The 18,497-nt window shown below is 43.3% G+C and overlaps 2 protein-coding genes and 1 pseudogene across 3 annotated transcripts; 2 read left to right on the plus strand and 1 right to left on the minus strand.

Annotated features, from left to right (window-relative positions):
* Positions 1 to 830: 830 nt before the first annotated feature.
* Positions 831 to 9,450, plus strand: LOC123440132 (annotated as a pseudogene). Its single transcript, XR_006630285.1, has 14 exons — positions 831 to 969; positions 1,523 to 1,740; positions 1,834 to 1,923; positions 2,353 to 2,418; positions 3,299 to 3,364; positions 3,487 to 3,575; positions 3,662 to 3,707; positions 4,632 to 4,686; positions 5,018 to 5,094; positions 6,296 to 6,446; positions 6,529 to 6,662; positions 6,737 to 6,841; positions 6,934 to 7,069; positions 8,312 to 9,450. The product of XR_006630285.1 is annotated as an uncharacterized LOC123440132 (transcript).
* LOC123440121 (peptide chain release factor PrfB3, chloroplastic) lies at positions 9,326 to 12,485 on the minus strand. Its single transcript, XM_045116701.1, has 6 exons — positions 12,204 to 12,485; positions 11,756 to 11,973; positions 11,250 to 11,450; positions 10,670 to 10,882; positions 9,832 to 10,012; positions 9,326 to 9,745 (listed from the first exon to the last, which is right to left on the minus strand). Exons 1-6 carry the CDS (start codon positions 12,340 to 12,342, stop codon positions 9,468 to 9,470), a joined length of 1,230 nt encoding a protein of 409 aa, XP_044972636.1. The 5' UTR covers positions 12,343 to 12,485; the 3' UTR covers positions 9,326 to 9,467.
* Positions 12,486 to 14,471: 1,986 nt separating this feature from the next.
* Positions 14,472 to 17,322, plus strand: LOC123399591 (translation initiation factor IF-2-like). The gene is made up of 6 exons (XM_045093994.1): positions 14,472 to 14,601; positions 14,648 to 14,793; positions 15,471 to 15,519; positions 15,804 to 16,353; positions 16,449 to 16,548; positions 16,850 to 17,322. The coding sequence occupies exons 1-6, from the start codon at positions 14,472 to 14,474 to the stop codon at positions 17,027 to 17,029; spliced, it is 1,155 nt and encodes a 384-aa protein (XP_044949929.1). The 3' UTR covers positions 17,030 to 17,322.
* The last annotated feature ends 1,175 nt before the right edge of the window (positions 17,323 to 18,497 follow it).

Consider the following 18,497-nt stretch of genomic DNA (forward strand, 5'->3'; position numbering starts at 1 on the left):
AAGAGAAAATCAAACCCACTATACGTTGATGACACCATCCACATTAGAAAAAGAATTATGAAATGACAACATAAAAAAATACATGTCTCATCGACTTCCACGTACACTGACCGCATTTTCTCATAACCAACAAATGTGTCATGGACATGTCGATAATGATGCTAAAAACATCCAATTGTAAGTAGTCACGCGTAAAGAAGATGAAGTGAGTTAAATCATCGTTGATCTTCCAACTACGATCACACCCAACAACTCGCGTGGTTAGGTCACAAGGTGTAAGCCCGATTTTAGGAGGCAAGAGCTACGAAGATGGCAATGTGGGCAAGCGGACATGCCTCGACTACCAATCATCCGCTTATGTAGTTATAATTTACGGCAAGTGATATGGTCATGATGGAGATAGACAACCCTCGTGCACGAAGACAAGCAAAAACCATAATTTTTAAATCGCCCGCGAAACCTCACGATCACGTCATTATTGCCGCCACAGAGCCTACTGGTGCAAAATTATGTAGAAGTCCTGCTAAACGCGTCAAATTCAAAAACAATCTCGAAACCATCTACCCCAACTAGAGAATTGTCGCTGCTGCCAATATTGCATGCTAATTCTTTCTTCCGTGATTTAAAACTTTGAAAAAACCCTAGCTATCAAATAACAATGTGGGAGTACGCGGATTTCGTTGTTAGATAATTTTGGCCGGTCTTTGTGGTCTTGTGGACGATGGTTGCAGCAATAAAAGTTGGTAGTGTAGAAGAAAAAAAGGTTGTAATTGGGGTAGACTATAAATCCGAATAAAACGAAGGACCTGGGCGCACACGGCCACATCAATCCCTACCCTGGTTTCTTTCGCTGACAAAGACCCAAATCTGCTCCCTGAGCCCCTCTTCTCTCCTCAGTCTCGGAGCCAGGGGCGATCCGTCGACCTCGCCTCTCCGCCGCCGCAATCTCCTCCTTCCTCTCCTCGTCAGGTGCGCCTCTCTTCCCCACCCCCTTCGTTCCGCGAGGCGTAAGGTCCGTTCCTGCCCCGTGGGCTTCCGCGTCAGGGAATTCAGCCTCTTCTTCCCCGGAGCAATTCGAGATTCAGGCTCTCCAAGAAGACGGCTTGACGCGCCGTCAGATTTGGAATTTCCTGATGGTTTCGAAATTGCGGCGCGATTTTGTTTCGATTACTTCTTCTTCTACTGTATCATATCATGCCCATCCAGAGCCGAACCCTATCCCGTGTTCTTCCGCCTGAATCCCGTGACATACCAACGCGGCTCTAAATCTATCCCGGAGCGTGCCTTGCCTTAGGGTTGTCGCCGGCGCCTCAATCCCGCCGCCGTTTCCCTTTTTCCTCGCCGGGGACATCGTGTTCCTGCCGTCTGCATTGCCGTATTGCCCTGAGTTTTAAGTTTTCCCTCTCTTTGTTTTACTGTAGATATGACGAGTAATGATAATTATAACGACATGCTGCTACTGTTCTTCATGCCTTAGATGTTGAAGTACTAATCGAGTAACTTTTTACCATTGTTTTACTAGTTACTACCGTGAGCTGAGTGAGATCGATAAAGAGTGGAGCTTGCCAGTTCAGCCTCAAGAGTGAGGGGAGAGTCTCAGGCTTGGGAACCTTTTCCTTTGGACACATAGCTTGATAAAAGCAACACCCGGGTGTCGCCGAAGAAGCATAGATCGGGAGTTTTCTTGGCCTGAGAACTACAGGAGAGCAGCGTAGTGATAGCATGGCTTCAAAGCTTGTGGTTAGTTACTAATCCTTTTTTTTTATTTCATGAGATCCATTTTAGGGATGCCTTCCTCCAGGAGTAACAAGGGTGAGCACTTCATGCGCTTAGGTTCTTGGAATCCCTTGGGATGTGGATACAGAAGGATTAAAAGAGTACATGAGCAAGTTTGGCTCCCTGGATGATTGCATTGTTATGAAGGTTTGTGACAATTCAACATCCGCAATCAATTCCATGAAGCATATTTTTTCTTGTGTCGTCCCTCAGTTTTTCAGAGCTGATGTTTTAAATAATTTAGTACTTAATATTCATCATTCTTTTAAGCAACGTTGAAACTGAACTGTCTCTTGTCTAATTGATGGTCTGTCCTCGATCTCCCAGTTGTTGTACTTAACAGGGAGCCTTTTCTGGCGTGTCACAGGTTGATATTATTCTTAGTGCAATCAAAACAAGTTTGACTTGTGTTCTTATCTTTCTCTATTATGTCCTTTTGTTTCTTAAAGGGACAAATGGATTTTGTTTTCCTAGCTTTCGGCCACATCATTTTTTGTTCTTATTCAAATAATGTTTTATCGCTCATTTCCAATCTAATAATTTACCGACATGTTTTCTACCTTTACAAAATGTCAGGATCGCTCATCTGGTCGATCTCGTGGTTTTGGATACGTGACATTTTCATCGGTAGAGGATGCAAAGGTAATAAACAGAAATCCCTTCGGTTTATTAGGACTTCAATTGTATCTTATCTGTAAGGCCAGTGGCAAATGGTAATGTACAATTCGACAAATGTCGTATGCTTATTCTCTATTGTTTACGTTTCATTGCTTGAAAATGTACATAACTAACCTCTACATTTCCTTTTGCAACAAAGATCTTTTTGTTTTTACCTGTCTTGTGGTTGTGTACTGTACATCTAGTCGATCCCTACTGAGAGTGAGGTTCTCAGTTTAAACGTCCTGTAATGGCATCTTGCATGTTTATCAACCATTTAAAGAAAATGGGCAAATTAGTCATTTAATGCATGATATTGCTTCGTTGAAACCAACCTTGTTTAACACTATATCGAGTATAACAATAAATGTTAAACTACAACAAAATTTTGTTAGGTCAAGATGGGTACTTTATCAGTGTTGTAGCCACCAACAATACTCCCTTCGTTCCAAAATATAAGGTGTATTAATTTTTTGATAGTTGAATATCTTTATGTTTGACCAAGTTTATAGAGAAAAATATCAATAACCACATTACCAAATATTATTATTACATTCATCGTAAAATATATTTTGATATTTCATTTATTTGGTATTGTAGAGTTGTGGATATATTTTGATGTAAACATGGGTCAGATAGAGAAAAGTTTGACTTCCGGAAAAAGCTAATATACCTTATATTTTGGAAGGGAGAATGCCGGAAGTACATATATTTCTGAGCAAAGCAATACATTTTCCTTGTCCTGGTCATGCTGTAGTCGACTGAATGAAGAAAAATTTGAAAAGTGATTAGGATATGATGTGATGGCATCTTGATTTTCTCCTGTCGTCTCTATTAACTGTGATTGTCTGTGTACTATTTTTAGAATGTCGTTAACTCCGAGCATATTCTTGGAGACCGAACTCTGGAAGTGAAGATAGCGACTCCCAAGGTAAATATTAGCAAAAAAGTATAAAATCTTATCTACCATATGCAGCATACAACAGATCTTCAGTGCCAGGCCTTTGCTTGTTTTGCCTTTTTTGGTAACAATGTGATGAGTTCTAAACACAGGAAGAAATGCGAGCTTCAGGAAACAAGAAAGCTACTAGGATATTCGTTGCTCGGATTCCACAGTCTGTGGACGAGTCAATGTTTCGCAGGTCAGTTCCAGTACACATTTTGTTATTGTTGATTTACGCAACCTTTAATGTATGAACTTGTCTAAGTGTTGACATTGTTTGAACAGGCATTTTCAGTCTTTTGGAGAAATAACAGATCTTTATATGCCCAAGGTGAGGAGGTTAAGCTGATACGAGATACTCCTATATAATATTCTAGATCGAAGTGCCATCATATAGTTTTGTTCATGTTAGTGTATTTACTAACTCTGGTAACATACAAACAACAAAAACAGTTGCTGACTGGCATAAATTTTCTGTATGTTAATCTAGGATTCTATGAATGTCTGCAACCTTTTCTTTTTTGATAGTACATTGAAGATATTTCCAACCAACTTCTGCACTGTTTTAGTGGAAGTTACTTGTCACGTTAAAGTTCACCAACCTTTCCTGGCCATTCATGATCACTCAAGGAGGCAAATACCAAAGAACATTGGTTCTAGGTTTCTCTTGACTGACAATTAAAATTGATGCTGTTGAAGCACCTTCTGGAGATATTTCAATAAAATTTAATGCATAAACCTATGGTCAAGCTACTTTCCCCACACGTGTTCGATTTGTTTTGAACACTTGACAAGAGATACAGTGCCTTAATTGTCAAGATGGAACTGCTGAGATTCGTCCACTATAACTTAAGAATCTTTGAGACAATTTTCCTTAGAAGCTAGAATGAATTTTTATCTATTCTTTGGAGCTTTCGTATCTAACAAACCCATATTATTGTGATGGACGTATAAGAGGGTTCAAACTTACAGACTTATCTACCGCTAGACATCTATGAAGGCATACGGCCTTTTGATGAGCCTGGTCAGCTCCCTTGCATCACTTTTAGTTAGAATAGACAAGTAAGTGGACTTGGATTTGCACATGCCCAGTTTCCTTGATTTTCTAGTCCCTGTAGTATCTTCTTTGTGTGCTGGCCACCTGTTTGATGCAACCATTCCATGATTATGTCCAAAATATTGTAGAGAAAAATTGCAGTTTGAGTTGACATGCTTCTGCTAACGTGGGTTTTGTTCTCCCTCTGATCTCATGCAGGAACTGGGTTCAAAAGAACATCGTGGAATTGGGTTTGTTACTTTCCGGAGTGCAGGTACGTGTATAGAATCTTCTAAGAGACGTTTTATTTAATTAATACATTGGTAGGTCAGATTAATAATAGAGGAAAAATGCTATAACTTTTGGTCTTCCATGTAATGCAAAAACATTGCCTTGTAGTGCTAGCAATATAATGGTGGGGATTGTGCTTGTAGTGCCGCTTCAGTACAAGCAAGACCCCCTATGAATTTCACCATCTCCCATAACCTTAAATTCACACAGTAGGGTTTGTAACTTCCATTTGCTTCACCATTTACCACGAGTAATATAGTGTTCTTCAACAACCTGTTTAGCTTTAGTTTGTAACTTTGAACTGTAATTTATAGAATGCGTGGACAATGTCATGCAAGAAAATCATGAGATTGATGGCACAACCGTTGTTGTTGATCGTGCAACTCCGAAGGTACATTTCCCAATTCACTTAGCCCAGTGTTTGAACTTTGAATACACATACTATTTTGTGTGCCCCATCTCTAATACTTAAACTAGAACAGCCCAGGGTTGTCGACTTGACACTATCATTTATACTAGGAAGTAGGAAGGATTGTTTTGGGGTTGAACTGATCCGGGTTGTAATATCTAATCGTTCCATGATGCTACCAATTTACTCCTTCTAGTGCTTGAAAAGTGGTGGATTGTTTTGCGGTTGTACTGGTCCAGGTTTTAATATCTAATTGTACCGTGATCCTACCAATTTACTCCTAGTGCTTGGAAAGGGGTTATATTGGACATGGACACAATCTCCAAAATGCAACTTTGATTACTTATTCCTATTGCGATGTATGTATAAAGTTGACCAAAACTATATTGTTATTTTTTGTCAAGATAAACTTGTACATATATGCTTATCAAGTGTCCAATCTGAATATTTTTAAGGATACATATGCAGTCAGATTTTTTGAAGTTAGACTTTGCCTATGTCCAAAACTACCAATTTTGTGAAACCGGAGGGAGTAATAATACTTCCTGCGTCCCAAAATAAGTGTCTCAACTTTGTACTAGCTCTAGTACAAAGTTGTACAAAGCTTGAGACACTTATTTTGGGACGGAGGGAGTATATACAATGCAATTTATTATAAATATGTACATTTTTTAATCTTTATTTATGTGTTAACGTGTTACTTCAAAAAACGAAGGGCAAATTAATGCATATGTTTTCTTGTTTGATGAACCTGTAGGGGCAATGTTTCTATACAGGTTGAAAATTGTTGTGATGGTAGAATTAATGAGAACTTTAGCCTCTAACAATAATAAATGGTACATTTTCAATAGCAACTTTTTTTGTACTGGAAAATGCAAGCCGTATGAAAGCATATAAAGATCCTATAAAGGGTCTCTTTGGAACGAAAAAAATCTGAACACTCAGGGATGGGAAAAGCACATGATTATAGTGTTATGGCTTGTTGATCCATATGAGGCACAACCACAATAATTGCTCAACAGAGCTGTTTGAATACTGCACAAACATGTTATCATTTTGAGATTAGGGCCTAAAACGTCTTATATTTATGTACAGAGGGAGTACTTGATTAGAGAGAGATAAAGAGAGCAAGGAGAAGGACTTTTGTAGTTTAACACTAGATATTGCTTTCCCTTATACATAGCAGGATGAAGAAGTCAGACATCCTCCAAGGAGGGGGGGAGCAGAGCGCGAGGGTGGTTATGGCTCATACAATGCATACATTACAGCTGCTACCAGATATGCAGCTCTGGGCGTACCAACACTGTATGATCATCCTGGACCAGCTTATGGAAGTAAGTCTTGAGCTCTAGCTTTTCCTGATATTTGATTTGGAAACAATCGATTTTTACTGAATATTGCGTCGAACTTGGCTAGGAGGATACTTAAATGAGCCCCCTGTATCAAGCAAAAAGATATTTGTTGGCAGACTCCCGCAAGAAGCGAATACTGATGATTTATGGGATTATTTTGGCCGATTTGGCAGAATTGTGGATGCATACATTCCAAAGGTTTGTCTCTATCTACCATTATTGGTAGTGTTTATGTCTTTTGACAGCTTATAAACCCTAGTGCTATCGTTTAGGATCCTAAGAAGAGCGGCCACCGGGGTTTTGGTTTTGTTACTTTTGCTGAGGATGGTGTAGCAGATCGTGTAGCACGAAGAAGTCATGAAATTTTGGGACAGGAGGTGAGATAATAAGAGCCGCTGCCTCAGCTCAGCCTGCCGAAAATGCTAGTGTGGAGATTAATTCATTGATCTGCCTTGTGTTTTCTCTCCAGGTTGCTGTAGACTCAGCTGCACCCGTTGAGGGTGGCCCCAGTCGAGGCGGTTACATGGAACCACCAGGGCCTTATGGAGCTTACGGCCCGATGATGTCTTATGGCCAGTTCTCTGGCAGTCTTGGTTATGATGTAAGTAGAGAGCAGTACTAAAGCTACTCACTGTTTTATCTTTTCTTCATATATATATTTTTGTGAAGCGGCTAGGATTAAAATTAGTGTCTCACTCGCTCTTCGACTTTGTCAATGATCGCTTGTGAGTTAAGATATACATTGGCTAACAAACCTTTCTCATGTTTCAGTATGGTTATGGTCCCAGTGGAAGTAGTGGCAGATCAAGAGTACAGCCACGGTACAGACCGTACTGAGGCACTTTCTTGGGGCATCTGGCAGCATACCTAAGGGACGTGATAACATCGTGAGCACATGATAGTGAAAAAAAGGATGTTCCGTTGTCGGGATTCTATCGTACTGTGTATTCTTATGTTTGTTTTGTCCAGGATATGCGCAACCCTTTTGGTTCATGATGTTTTTCGTTATTGATGTGCCACCGGAAATTTGATTATGTTGTGTGGCAGACTCTGAACATCACCTATTATGTTAACTAGCAGACGGTTAGCGGTGCAGTTTGATTATGTTTTCAGCGTTGGGTCTGTTTAGTTTAATCCTTACTTGGGTATAAATTCGCTAGCCAAGTTCCGGACTTCCGGTTGCCCAAGTTCTATCCGAGCACCCCCCTCTGAAATGCATATTATGTGCTGCCAGCATTTGACAATCTCTGAATTAAAGTCAAGTTCTTTACATGTACTGAGTGTTGGGCCTATGATTAACATACCATTTTTTTCTTTTCAATAGTAGAACTTGTTATAAGATCTAATTTTTTTAAAAAATTGGGTATGCATAGACATGTTTCAGTGTGATTGTTCACTCATTTCAATCTGCATGCAGTCCATATTGAAATGCCCAAAACGTTAATGTACGGAGGGCGTAGGAAAGTGGGAAATAGTGTTAGCCAAACGGTAAAATAAGCAAACGTGTGAGGCAAAGCATAAGTTCACAACCCACTACAACTTAGTTTTTCTAGGAGGTGTTGCAATGTTTTTTATAGAAGAGACGCTTACCCTGTATAAATAAGCACCACTGAGTACAAGGCCTCGACGCCGCGTCGCTGGTGCTTGGCGTCCTCTCAGACAGACAACATTGGCTAGTGCAAAATATGCATGTGTCTCATGGAGTGACCACATATGTACTCAGTGTGATTTGTTTGTTTAGTGACATGTGGTAATTTCTCTCTCTAAAAAAAAACACGCACTACAATGTCAAACGTAGCCCAGGTCAAACAAGCAGTAAACTACTGCGATGACGTGCATGAACCCAGTGCCGCGTGCGTGCTGACCAAGCGACCAGTTCTTGCTGGCCGCCCTACCCATTTATCTCGCCGTTGTCAACTACAGTATCACGTAACTTGTCATGGAAAACCCGGCGTTCACGGCGGAGCTGGACGTCACCCGGGGCTCATCCTACGGTAGCTTCGTCTCCGGCGTGCGCGACCAGCTCGTGCTCCACGCCGGGGCGACGCGCCACCTGGAGCTTGTCTTGCTTCCTCCCCAGGCAGAGGATCCCCGCAAGGCCCCATGGTTCGGCGTCACGCTCCGGTGCGGCTCCGGGCAGCCGGCGCTGCTCCGCATACGCGCAGACAACATCTACCTCTGCGGTTACCGGAGCTCGGACGGCCTGTGGTCCGAGTTCCCCGGCTGCTCCCTCATCGCCGGCGCAACGCCGCTCCCGTTCGGCGATAGCTACGGCGCCATGGCGAGAGTGGCCGAGACGGCACTCGAGTCACTCACCCTCGGCAAGGAGGAGCTCGAGGCCGCGGCGGAGCGCCTCGCGGCCAACGCCGGCACCCAGCAGGAGATCGCGAGATCGCTGATGACCATGTCGGTGATGGTCAGCGAAGCCATCAGGTTCAGGAGCGTCGGCGGCGCGCTCGGCCACATGATGTGCAACGCCGCCCGGCGAGGGGTGCTGCCGGCGCACATGGTCGACCAGGTGAAGAACTGGAGTAGCCTGTCCGAGTACTGGCTCGGGGCCGTCCTCTACGGTCAGCCGTCCCCGCGGCCTCCCGTCGTGGCCGGCTGTAGCCAACAGCATGTCTACATCCCTCAGCATCTGCACGCGCCGGCCAAGATCGACTGCCAGGACCACGCCATGATGGCGCTCGGCGTCGCGCTGAACCGGCGGAGGGGACTGCAGGACAAGCACAGGGCGGCGCTCGACGAGCATTGGCGCGCCGTTCGCGCCCACGCTCGCAAGCTTGACAGGGAAAGAGCATCTGCATCTGGTACATGATGAGTCGGGCTGTCAGAGTATTATGCTGGTGAGAGAACGAACATGCTTTCCTATACCTGGTATATTTGCCCTTTTGGCTTGAAATGTGACCCATGTTACAGAGGTTATCATCCTCCGGGTAATGTTGCTATATCTGTATCAGCAGAAATGGATTTACAGAACCGCATACAAATTCTTGCGTATCGTCATCCATGTCTTGAAACAATACGGCCCCTGATGAACGGTTCGATGTCGCCTTCCAGGACCGAGTTGAGGTCTGACAACTGGATGCCCGTGTTAAGATCATGGACCAATTCCTGGGGGCCAAGCGTATATCGTCTCGTCTCGCGGTTGCATCCTTCCTCCACTGCTTGTTTCTCCATCATCTTCGGGTCTGGTACTCTTAGTTCTCTTGTTATGATGAGTAGCTTCGCTTTCAACCTGCTCACGGCTTTTAGCTTGTTTGCGAAATAGCTTCTTTCACCTGTGGAGAGACCAACCCAGTACATTTAGCCTGCAGCTATATGCGGGTTCCTACCTGCATGAACATTCTACATTTGTGTCCGTTACCTGAGCTTTCGGCAGTAACTCCACTTGGTATGTGTTGAACTCTCACAGTGGCGCCATTTCTTCGATCTCCATTTTCACATTTACTGGGCAGCGGAGAAATCTCCAGATCGTTGTCGTCCAAGTGAAAATTAACTGGTCTATCCAAGAAGAGAGGAATTATGTCGACTCTAGCTGAAATTGCCTGGAAGCTTTGGTAGGTTTAGAGTTAGCCAGTCTGATATGAAGCAAACATCATGATAAAATAAAACTCCATTCTAGTATCAAGCATCACAAGGAAAAGGTCATGGTAAAACGCTCTTCTGATGCAAAACGACATAAGGAGAAAGTTATGCCAAAAATTGCACAAAATCCGAGCCTCCAGAACATTGTACCACAGTTTCCCCAGAATAGTAGATGAAAAGGAGTTGAATTAGGGAGACTTAACATCCTAGAACCCAGAGGTCAAAGAGTCACAAGTGGGACTTTACAGAATGCACATCGTGGGTTCTGATTTAGACCAACATAATTGGGTGTAAGAAAATGCTGAATTTTAAAGCAATATCTTGAAAATGTTACTAATTTAATTCGAGCCTTCTAAAACTTGTATTGAAGCCCATGTCCTAACTTTCTCCAGTTCTTGAGGGCGCGTGACATACTTCTATCTTTCACCCAGTATCTAGGTGGTACTTTCATATTTTGTAAGTCGCTTGCTGACATAGATATATTCAGTACATGCACACGAGTCAGATATATTGAAATGGTTCGGAAAGTACGACTAAGGTTTTATTGATATAACCTTCGTGTTTAATTGTTTGAACTGAAAAATATCATAACAAATAGGAATAGAAAATGGAATCACCTCGTCAGTGCCAGAATTTTCAACGGAAGAGTAGATCATTCTGTGAATTCCTTTTTCTCCAGAAAGGGTGCCAAACATGTACTCTGATTCAATCTCCATTGCTGCAAACCGGGTATGACCACTTGTTGATGCGATCTTCTCTACCAGTCCTTCTTTGCAACCTTGCCTCCGTGCCCAACTTGTATACATGTCAAATAGCTTCTCTGCCCATAGCTGCAATCAGAAAATAACAACATTTAAAAAAAGTGGGGATGATAAAATTTGATAAAAGGACTAATTCAGATAACCATGTACAGGTGTACTTCTATATTGTGTCATTCAAATTCAAGTGCTGATGACTATGGACTAATATTTGGAAGCAATATCAACAATGGCCATCATTTAGATTGGTTTCTCAAGTTGAAAGGTATCTGTTGTCTTAATAGCATATTACATCGATTCAACTGAAGACAAATTAATGATAACAGAATTGGGAAGTAGAGTGGTACTATGACCAGTGCTATATTGGCATAGCCTAATCGTAACATCGTCACGATTCGATCAATATTTAACTTGTGCAATGTCACTACAATCAACTGACCTCTGAAGCGAGACCCTCTGATCCAGCAGTGACAATGATACAAGCTCCTTCCTTGTCATATGGACCCTTAAGAAGCTCGTACATCTGGTAACGATCTAGAAACTCACTTGCATCCAAAGAGATATCATATGCTTGCTTAAATAGCTCTCCATTTATGACATCCATGCCTGCTAGTTGACTTATCAACTTAGCCTCTTCAGCCTGCACATAAGATCTAATGAACAGCAATAACAAAATATGCTAAACTCTAAGCCATAATTTCCACAGTTCAGAATAAAAGAAAAGAAAAAGGGAAGGGCACTCATTCTTAATTTCTGAAGTGGTGAAAAGAAGTAAGTGCGCCACATAGTTTAGTCCATCTTCTGCTTCTCTAGCATGGCCCTTATGCCTTTATATAGCATAACTGCTTTATGTAGCATGCTATATGAAGCGTATATCTTTGGGGTTCAAATTTTGGACAAAGTAAAACAGTTCACTGAACTCACATTATGCATCTAAGCAAGCACCTTATATAGAAGGTCTTTGAGATGATCGACCGCTCTGATGGCATCGGACAGGGCAGAGAGCGTCTCGTGCGACTTGGCCGGGTTGTCCCACAAGTTACGGCTTTGCAGTACTTCCTCGTGTTTGATTCTCCGTGCTTCCTCCTTCTCCAGTGCATTGGATGCGGACAACTCGACCCGGATAACCGCATCTTCTATCCTCCTTTTCCAGGAGTACAAACCTTGATAAAATCAACCCACAAATGTCAGCATAATCAGATGCTTTGGTTCTCTTTTATGCTAGCGAGATGTTCAAATCCGGCTCGTACGTTTGGCGCATTCAGGCGGCACATTTTACTCAAACTGAACTGTGCATTCAGGGCTGGTCGTAATCATGTTAAATCTAGAACCATGCAATTGCCAATCGTTCTAAATTGATTGATTCACGAAACAACTGCAAAGGCGGACCTACCGAGCTCCTTGTATGTGGTGGCAGTGTCACCGCGGCCGTCCGCCGGGAGGGCCGCGGGGAGGGAGAGGCGGGCAGCGCGGGAGCGGATCACCGACGCCCGAGCGGAAGGTGCCGCCGGCGGCGAGGCCGCCGTGGCCATGGCTGTTGTAGGAATGCGGGCGGTGGCCGGTGGGGATGACGCGCGGTCGTGATTTTCGGAGGGGTTCCGGGGCGCGGTGTGCGGCGGAGGAAGGTGTAGCCTGGCGTGGTGTGGCTCACACGCGCCTCATCCTGCGCCCAATCGCCACGGCCCACTTTTCCGTGCTTCATCAAACTCAGCGATTTTTTTTTTTAATAAAAGGCCCCGTCTTTGCGTTAACGCATGCAGATTTTGCAGATTTCAGCAGTACTAAAATTTTACCAGGCCTTTTCTAGTTGTAAGATGATTTACCCCCTCCGTTCTTAAATATAAGTCTTTCTAGAGGTTTTATTAATGGACTACATACATATGTATATAGACATATTTTAGAGTATACATTTATTCATTTTGCTCCGTATGTGGATCCCTAATAAAATCTCTTAAAAGACTTATATTTAGGAACGGAGGGAGTATTATAAAAGGGGCGCCAATAGCGAGCGAACGTTTGCTAGAAGGGATGCCATTTAGGAACGTTTCGCTGGCAGTTTTTTCATAGACGCATGGCAATTTTTTCAGAGATGCATGACATTTTCTGAAAAGAAGAAAACTTGACAGCGAAAACAGACATGAATGGCCATCTCTAACCATCCAAAATGCCATCAAAAAACGTTTGTTTGTCATCCTTTCCAGCGAATATTCACCAATTAGTATTTTCGTTATAAAATAATAGTAATACCAAACACTGTTCAACAAACACAAACTCGGCCATAATGTATTTTTTAATGGAATACCAAATCCTTTCCACCACACCAGGTCCCGGACCGTCTTCAAGCATTGTAATCTCTCTCCCCTATATATATATATAATAATAAAGCACATACCGCTTCTGCCGTCCGTCGTAGCGACTGAGTTTTTTTTTTCTTTTTCTACTCAATTTCCTTTAAAACTCTAACTCTAAATTTCAAAAGTTATATATGAAATAGCTTAAAAAATATGTATACTTCAAATATAATATTATCTTTCATGATAATTATTTCTGAAATTGTCTTTACATCCTTAATTAATACCTTTTTTATATGGGGCATTTTAAAAACTTTGGCCCAACTATTTTCTTTTTAACGTTTCTATTTTTTGCAGTGTTTCGAGAAAATGTTAGTGAAATACAAATCTTCACAATTTTTAAAAAATGATCGTGTATTCAAAAAATATTTGATAATTTGAAATAAAATGCCCATAATTTTTTTTAAAATGTTCACATAAATTAAAGCGGATACGTAAATAACAAACAAAACAAACTGTCTCTTACGTAGAGATTATATTAGGAGATTTGTAGATTTCGTTTTATAATTTTATTAAGTCCATCACGCGTCGCGTAAGAAAAAAGTTTCCATGTTTTGTACAACGTTGTGCCCCCAAAAATTGAAACAACTTTCTATAGGTTAGTTTTTGTAAGTTATATGAAGATGACTAAACTCTTCCGTTGCAACGCACGGGCTCTTTTGCTAGTGCGTATATATATATATATATATATATATATATATATATATATATATATATATATATATATATATATATAATAATAATAATAATAATAATAATAATAATAATAATAATAATAATAATAATAATAATAATAATAATAATAAAGCGGCTATTGCTTCCGTCGAAAAACCGACCACGACATTTACAAAAAAGCCCCCGACGTTTTTTAAAATCAACCTGCAGTCCGGATTTAAGTCAAAGAACGAATCATTTTTTACATTTTACACAAACCACCCTATATTTAATCCAAACTAACCCGCAGTCCAGGGGCCTCTTTCTTCAATCTCCACCAACTCCCCTTGCCGAACCCCAGCTCGCCAAGCCAACCAGCAGCCATGCCGGCGGCGGTCACCTGCTCCGTCAAGTGCCGCCCCCACCACCGTCTCTCGACGCCGCAGCTCCCCGCCGCGCTCGAGCTCCTTCCCCGCGGCGCCCCGGCCTTCGCCGACGAGCTGCAGGCGACCCGGTGCCGGGCCCCGCCCTCCCTCTCCTTCGCGCGCGCCTCCGACCAAGGGGGAGCCCTCCCGTGCCCCTGCTGAAGCCCGCCGTCCGCGAGACGGGCCCGCGCCGCCGTGGCGGGGCGCGAGGAAGCCGGTCCCGCCGCTCCCATGGCCGCGGCCGCCGTGCTCGCCGGCGCGCAGTCGCGGCACGCCATCTTCCGCGAGGAGCTCGTGAGGAGAGCCTACTACACGGCCGATGAGGCCCACCGCGGGCACTCGAGCCAGCCCGCGGCTACAGGTTCTGGTCTCCTCTGAAGTTCAGCTAGCACTGAATTGGAGAACAGCACACAACTACTTGAGGATGTCGATAAGAGTGGCTACTGAAGCAGCCCCCGCCGGCGCCACTAGGCTGCTTGCTGCTCGCGCCGTCTCCGTGCGCGCCATAGCTGCACATCCCGCCGTCCTGCTCGGGACGCTGAGAATATCCGCGGCATGCGATGTCTAGACTCTAGACGATCCGCGACACTCTGCGTCAAGGAGATCGGTGAAGCAGTCTGCATTGACGAGATCACCCGGTATTCTAGGTGGCCGGTACGCTGTCCTCCGCTTCAAAGTGTCAACTGAAATTTAGATAGTACGAGTATATGCATCAGGGCTGGTTTGGTCTTTTCCAATGCTTATAAATGTTAAAGGAAAATGAAAATCAAAAGTAGGAGGAAAGTGACATGATAATCAAGGAGCCAACGAGCTGAGTGGCAAATGTGCGAAGCCAATCTTGAAAATGACAATTTTAAGAACCCATATATTGAAAGTGGCAAATTTCCAATTTTCTCCTCGGTAATTGGTGCAGATTGCGGTTTTGATATTTTCTCGGGAAAGCTAGCTACTGTTGTTTGCTATTTTGTTAGTCCAACAAAGATTCCACAAAAAAGGAAATCCGAGTAAACTTCCATCAGTTAATGAGTCTTAGTTTTGCTCCGTTACAGTTCTGTTTTACTTTTATGGTTACAACTGAACTAGAGGATTTGATTCACACTTTAGTTAATGCAGATGAGATGACAAGGTTGACTGCATGAGTTTTTCTCATTACAGTGATGTTGTCCTTTGTTAAAGGATTCAATGCATCTCGATAAATTCTAAGCTATACTGTATTTTTGATGTTCCTAGATACCAAGCAAGGGAGACAAAGATAATGGATGGAGTAAGAAGAAGAAAAGTGAGTTAAACGTGAACAAAAATCCGTGATGCTATCTGACATGCACAAGGATCCTAAGGGTACATATTTGACATGTTCGATAATACTGCACCGTTAGAATATCTATGCCTTCGAGTCCGATTCTCAGGCCTTGCATTCTCCCGTTGCAACGCACGGGCTCTTTTGCTATATAATAATAAAGCACGGACCGCTTCTGCCGTCCGTCGTAGCTTTTTTACGAAATAGTCCCTTCGTTTTTGAGCATTCAACCCGTAGTCCCTGATTAAGTGGAAAAAACGTTTTAGATTTGCAAGAAAGCCCCTCGCCCCCGGATCGGATCCGCCCCACGGCCGACAGGGCCGCCCCGCGCCAGCCACCCCCGCGCCTCCTCCGCTCCCCTGCCCCTCCTCTCCACCGACCGGCTCCTCCTAGCACCCGGCCACACCCACCCCCGCGCCTCCTCCGCTCCCCTGCCCCTCCTCTCCACCGACCGGCTCCTCCTAGCACCCGGACACAGCCCCGCCGGCCCTCGACCGGGGCTCCGGCTACGACCCATCCCTCCTCCGCGGGGTCTCCTACAAGGTGGAGGACAGCGACGCCAACAACCCCGTCCGCGTCGTTCAGCGTCGACGAGCCCTCCGTGCTCCACGGCTTCAACAAGACCACCGCAACGATACCGCCTACATCTCGCAGGTTTGCCTGCACGAGATTGATTTGTCCTCCCTGCTCCAAAATTGAGGAACTGGCCGATCCGCCTCCACGCCTCCCAGGCATCCGGTTCTTGCTTCCTTTGCCAGGGGGAGATCTGCTGACTAGAGGAACAGATTTGAAGATACGCTACTGGGACCAGGCCAGGTTGAATATTACTACTATAGGCTCTTGCTTCTGCATTTTTTTCTCCTTCACCACTTGTAATCTAAAATGTATTATTTTGTTTGATGATTTTGAAGGCCTGAGCAAAGCTTTTGTATTGCTGGTCCTTCAGCGAAAGGTATTGGAAACGACGAGTGTTATGATATACGGTCGAGCTACGGAGTACAGGTTGTGCAGGTATGTCCGTCAAAACAGTATCACTGTTTTGTTTATGTTTCTTATCTGAAGTTACACTGTAGTGTATCAACTCAAGAACCTTGTGAATTTACTGGTCCATCACTTTAACCTTCAACCTGATGCACTCAAGAACCTTATGAATTTACTGGTCCATCACTTTAGCCTTCGACCTGATGCTGGTGCATTCCTGCATGATTAATTTATCGCATCAGTATTGTGGTGGTGCTTGAAGCAGCGTGGCTGTCTCTCTAAATCTCTCTTGACGGACGCTAACGCTAACAGAGTATAACTTTGTGCGCAGGAATCGTGCAAACCGTCCACACCGGCGTCTAGGTTGACGCACAAGACGCAGCTTGCCATGGTCGCTGCCGATTCCGCCGGTTGCCACCGGGACGCGATCCTCGCCCTAGCATCCGTCAACTTGTCGAGCCAGCGGTTGATATCGGCCAACAGAGACGGCGCAGTCAAGGTGCGGAAATAGCTTCTCCGGCCCGGTTAGGGAGGGGTAAGCTGTCGCCGTCCCACGATGGCAAACAGAGGGCCCCTTGGTGTACATACGCCTTATTATGACACAGTATATATCACGACTCACTGCTGTACAGATGGTTAATCAATACAAAACTGGAGCTTGCCATGTATCTATCCTGTGGTAATTTGGGTTAAGCGTAGTAACCAGTTGTTTGTTGATAGCATATCTTACAAGATCACCATTCATTTAGGATTTGGCATCAGATTAACATAACATGAAAAGATGGATGATTCCTGATGCAGTTAGTACTTGTCAAATATTACCTCTTTTTCTTTTCCTAAATACAAGATGTTTTAGAGATTTCAATATGAACTACACACTGAGATGTAAATAGACGTATTTTAAAGTATACATTCATTCATTATCCTCCGTATGTTGTCCATATTGAAATCTCTAAAAGGTATTATATTTACGAACGGAGGGAGTGTATTAAAAAAATCGAGGACAGGTGGTATTGCTTAATTTGCATGTTTTGCCTTGGCGCTTTTGAGGTTAAAATTCCAGATGCATGGTACTAGATGATACACCGGTAAGGCGTTCCAAGGGATGAGAAGGAACTCACGATTTTAAGGGACGAGGAGGAGCTTGCGATTTCCGGTCTGCCCGATCTGCTGACGCATGTGGCGGACTAGGAGTCTTTGTGTTTTCTCTGAAACAAAGCACGGGCGTTACCAGTTGCAACGAACATATTCTTTTGCTACCGGATATAAAAAATAATGCATAATGGCACATGAAGCATGTTGTGTTCTTTTTTTACCCGATGCAACGCACGGGCATTTGTACTAGTTGTAATCCTATATACATAAAAGAGTCATGTGAACTAATTTATTTTATCTTAACGTGCAAACATGTCCCTCACCATACAAACATGAATAGGTTAAGTTTCATCTCAACATGCAATTCTTTCTTTTGATGCATTTGGTATGAGAAAGTATGATACCCTATGAGCAGTGGCACATCTAGGATTTGAAGTTTCCGGGTGCAGACTTTAAAGGAAACAATAAATCAAAGCCAAGATACAATCAAATAAGACAATCAAGAAAATAAATTGGCCAACAATATGCATTAGGCAACATGATCAACTCAATTAATTGTTCTCCAAAGGACTAGGCGGATAATATATAGTATGAAAAACCATATAAAGCCTAACTTAAAATCTAAACCCCGAAAAGTGGCTGAATCTTCCTATAACATCTAATTTTAATATCAGTATTCAAATTTTAAGTATTAGGTCCATTTGACAATAAATTAAAAAAAAAGATAGAACGGAAGACGAGAAAATTACTCGAGGGCAAAAGGACCTGCTCTTTGCTCCTTATGTTGGTTGCTCACTCGCAATTTTAAGCAGGGCGTTGGGCTATGGCGGCGGCAATGCAGCCTCTTGCATGGATGGCATGAGAAAGAGGTGGACTCTCTCATC

This window comes from Hordeum vulgare, chromosome 1H (assembly GCF_904849725.1).
Source record: "Hordeum vulgare subsp. vulgare chromosome 1H, MorexV3_pseudomolecules_assembly, whole genome shotgun sequence".
Lineage (NCBI taxonomy): Eukaryota > Viridiplantae > Streptophyta > Magnoliopsida > Poales > Poaceae > Hordeum > Hordeum vulgare.

Excerpts from the sequence above, each read along its gene's own strand:
- LOC123440121 (XM_045116701.1), bottom strand. The coding sequence starts at position 12,342 with ATGGCCACGGCGGCCTCGCCGCCGGCGGCACCTTCCGCTCGGGCGTCG. Across the intron at positions 11,451-11,755 it reads TCAAAGACCTTCTATATAAG|GCTGAAGAGGCTAAGTTGAT; the intron begins GTGCTTGCTTAG and ends TCTTATGTGCAG. Across the intron at positions 9,746-9,831 it reads AGTTACTGCCGAAAGCTCAG|GTGAAAGAAGCTATTTCGCA; the intron begins GTAACGGACACA and ends GTCTCTCCACAG.
- LOC123399591 (XM_045093994.1), top strand. The coding sequence starts at position 14,472 with ATGGCCGCGGCCGCCGTGCTCGCCGGCGCGCAGTCGCGGCACGCCATC. Across the intron at positions 14,794-15,470 it reads GGACGCTGAGAATATCCGCG|ATACCAAGCAAGGGAGACAA; the intron begins GCATGCGATGTC and ends TGATGTTCCTAG. Across the intron at positions 16,549-16,849 it reads ACGGAGTACAGGTTGTGCAG|GAATCGTGCAAACCGTCCAC; the intron begins GTATGTCCGTCA and ends CTTTGTGCGCAG.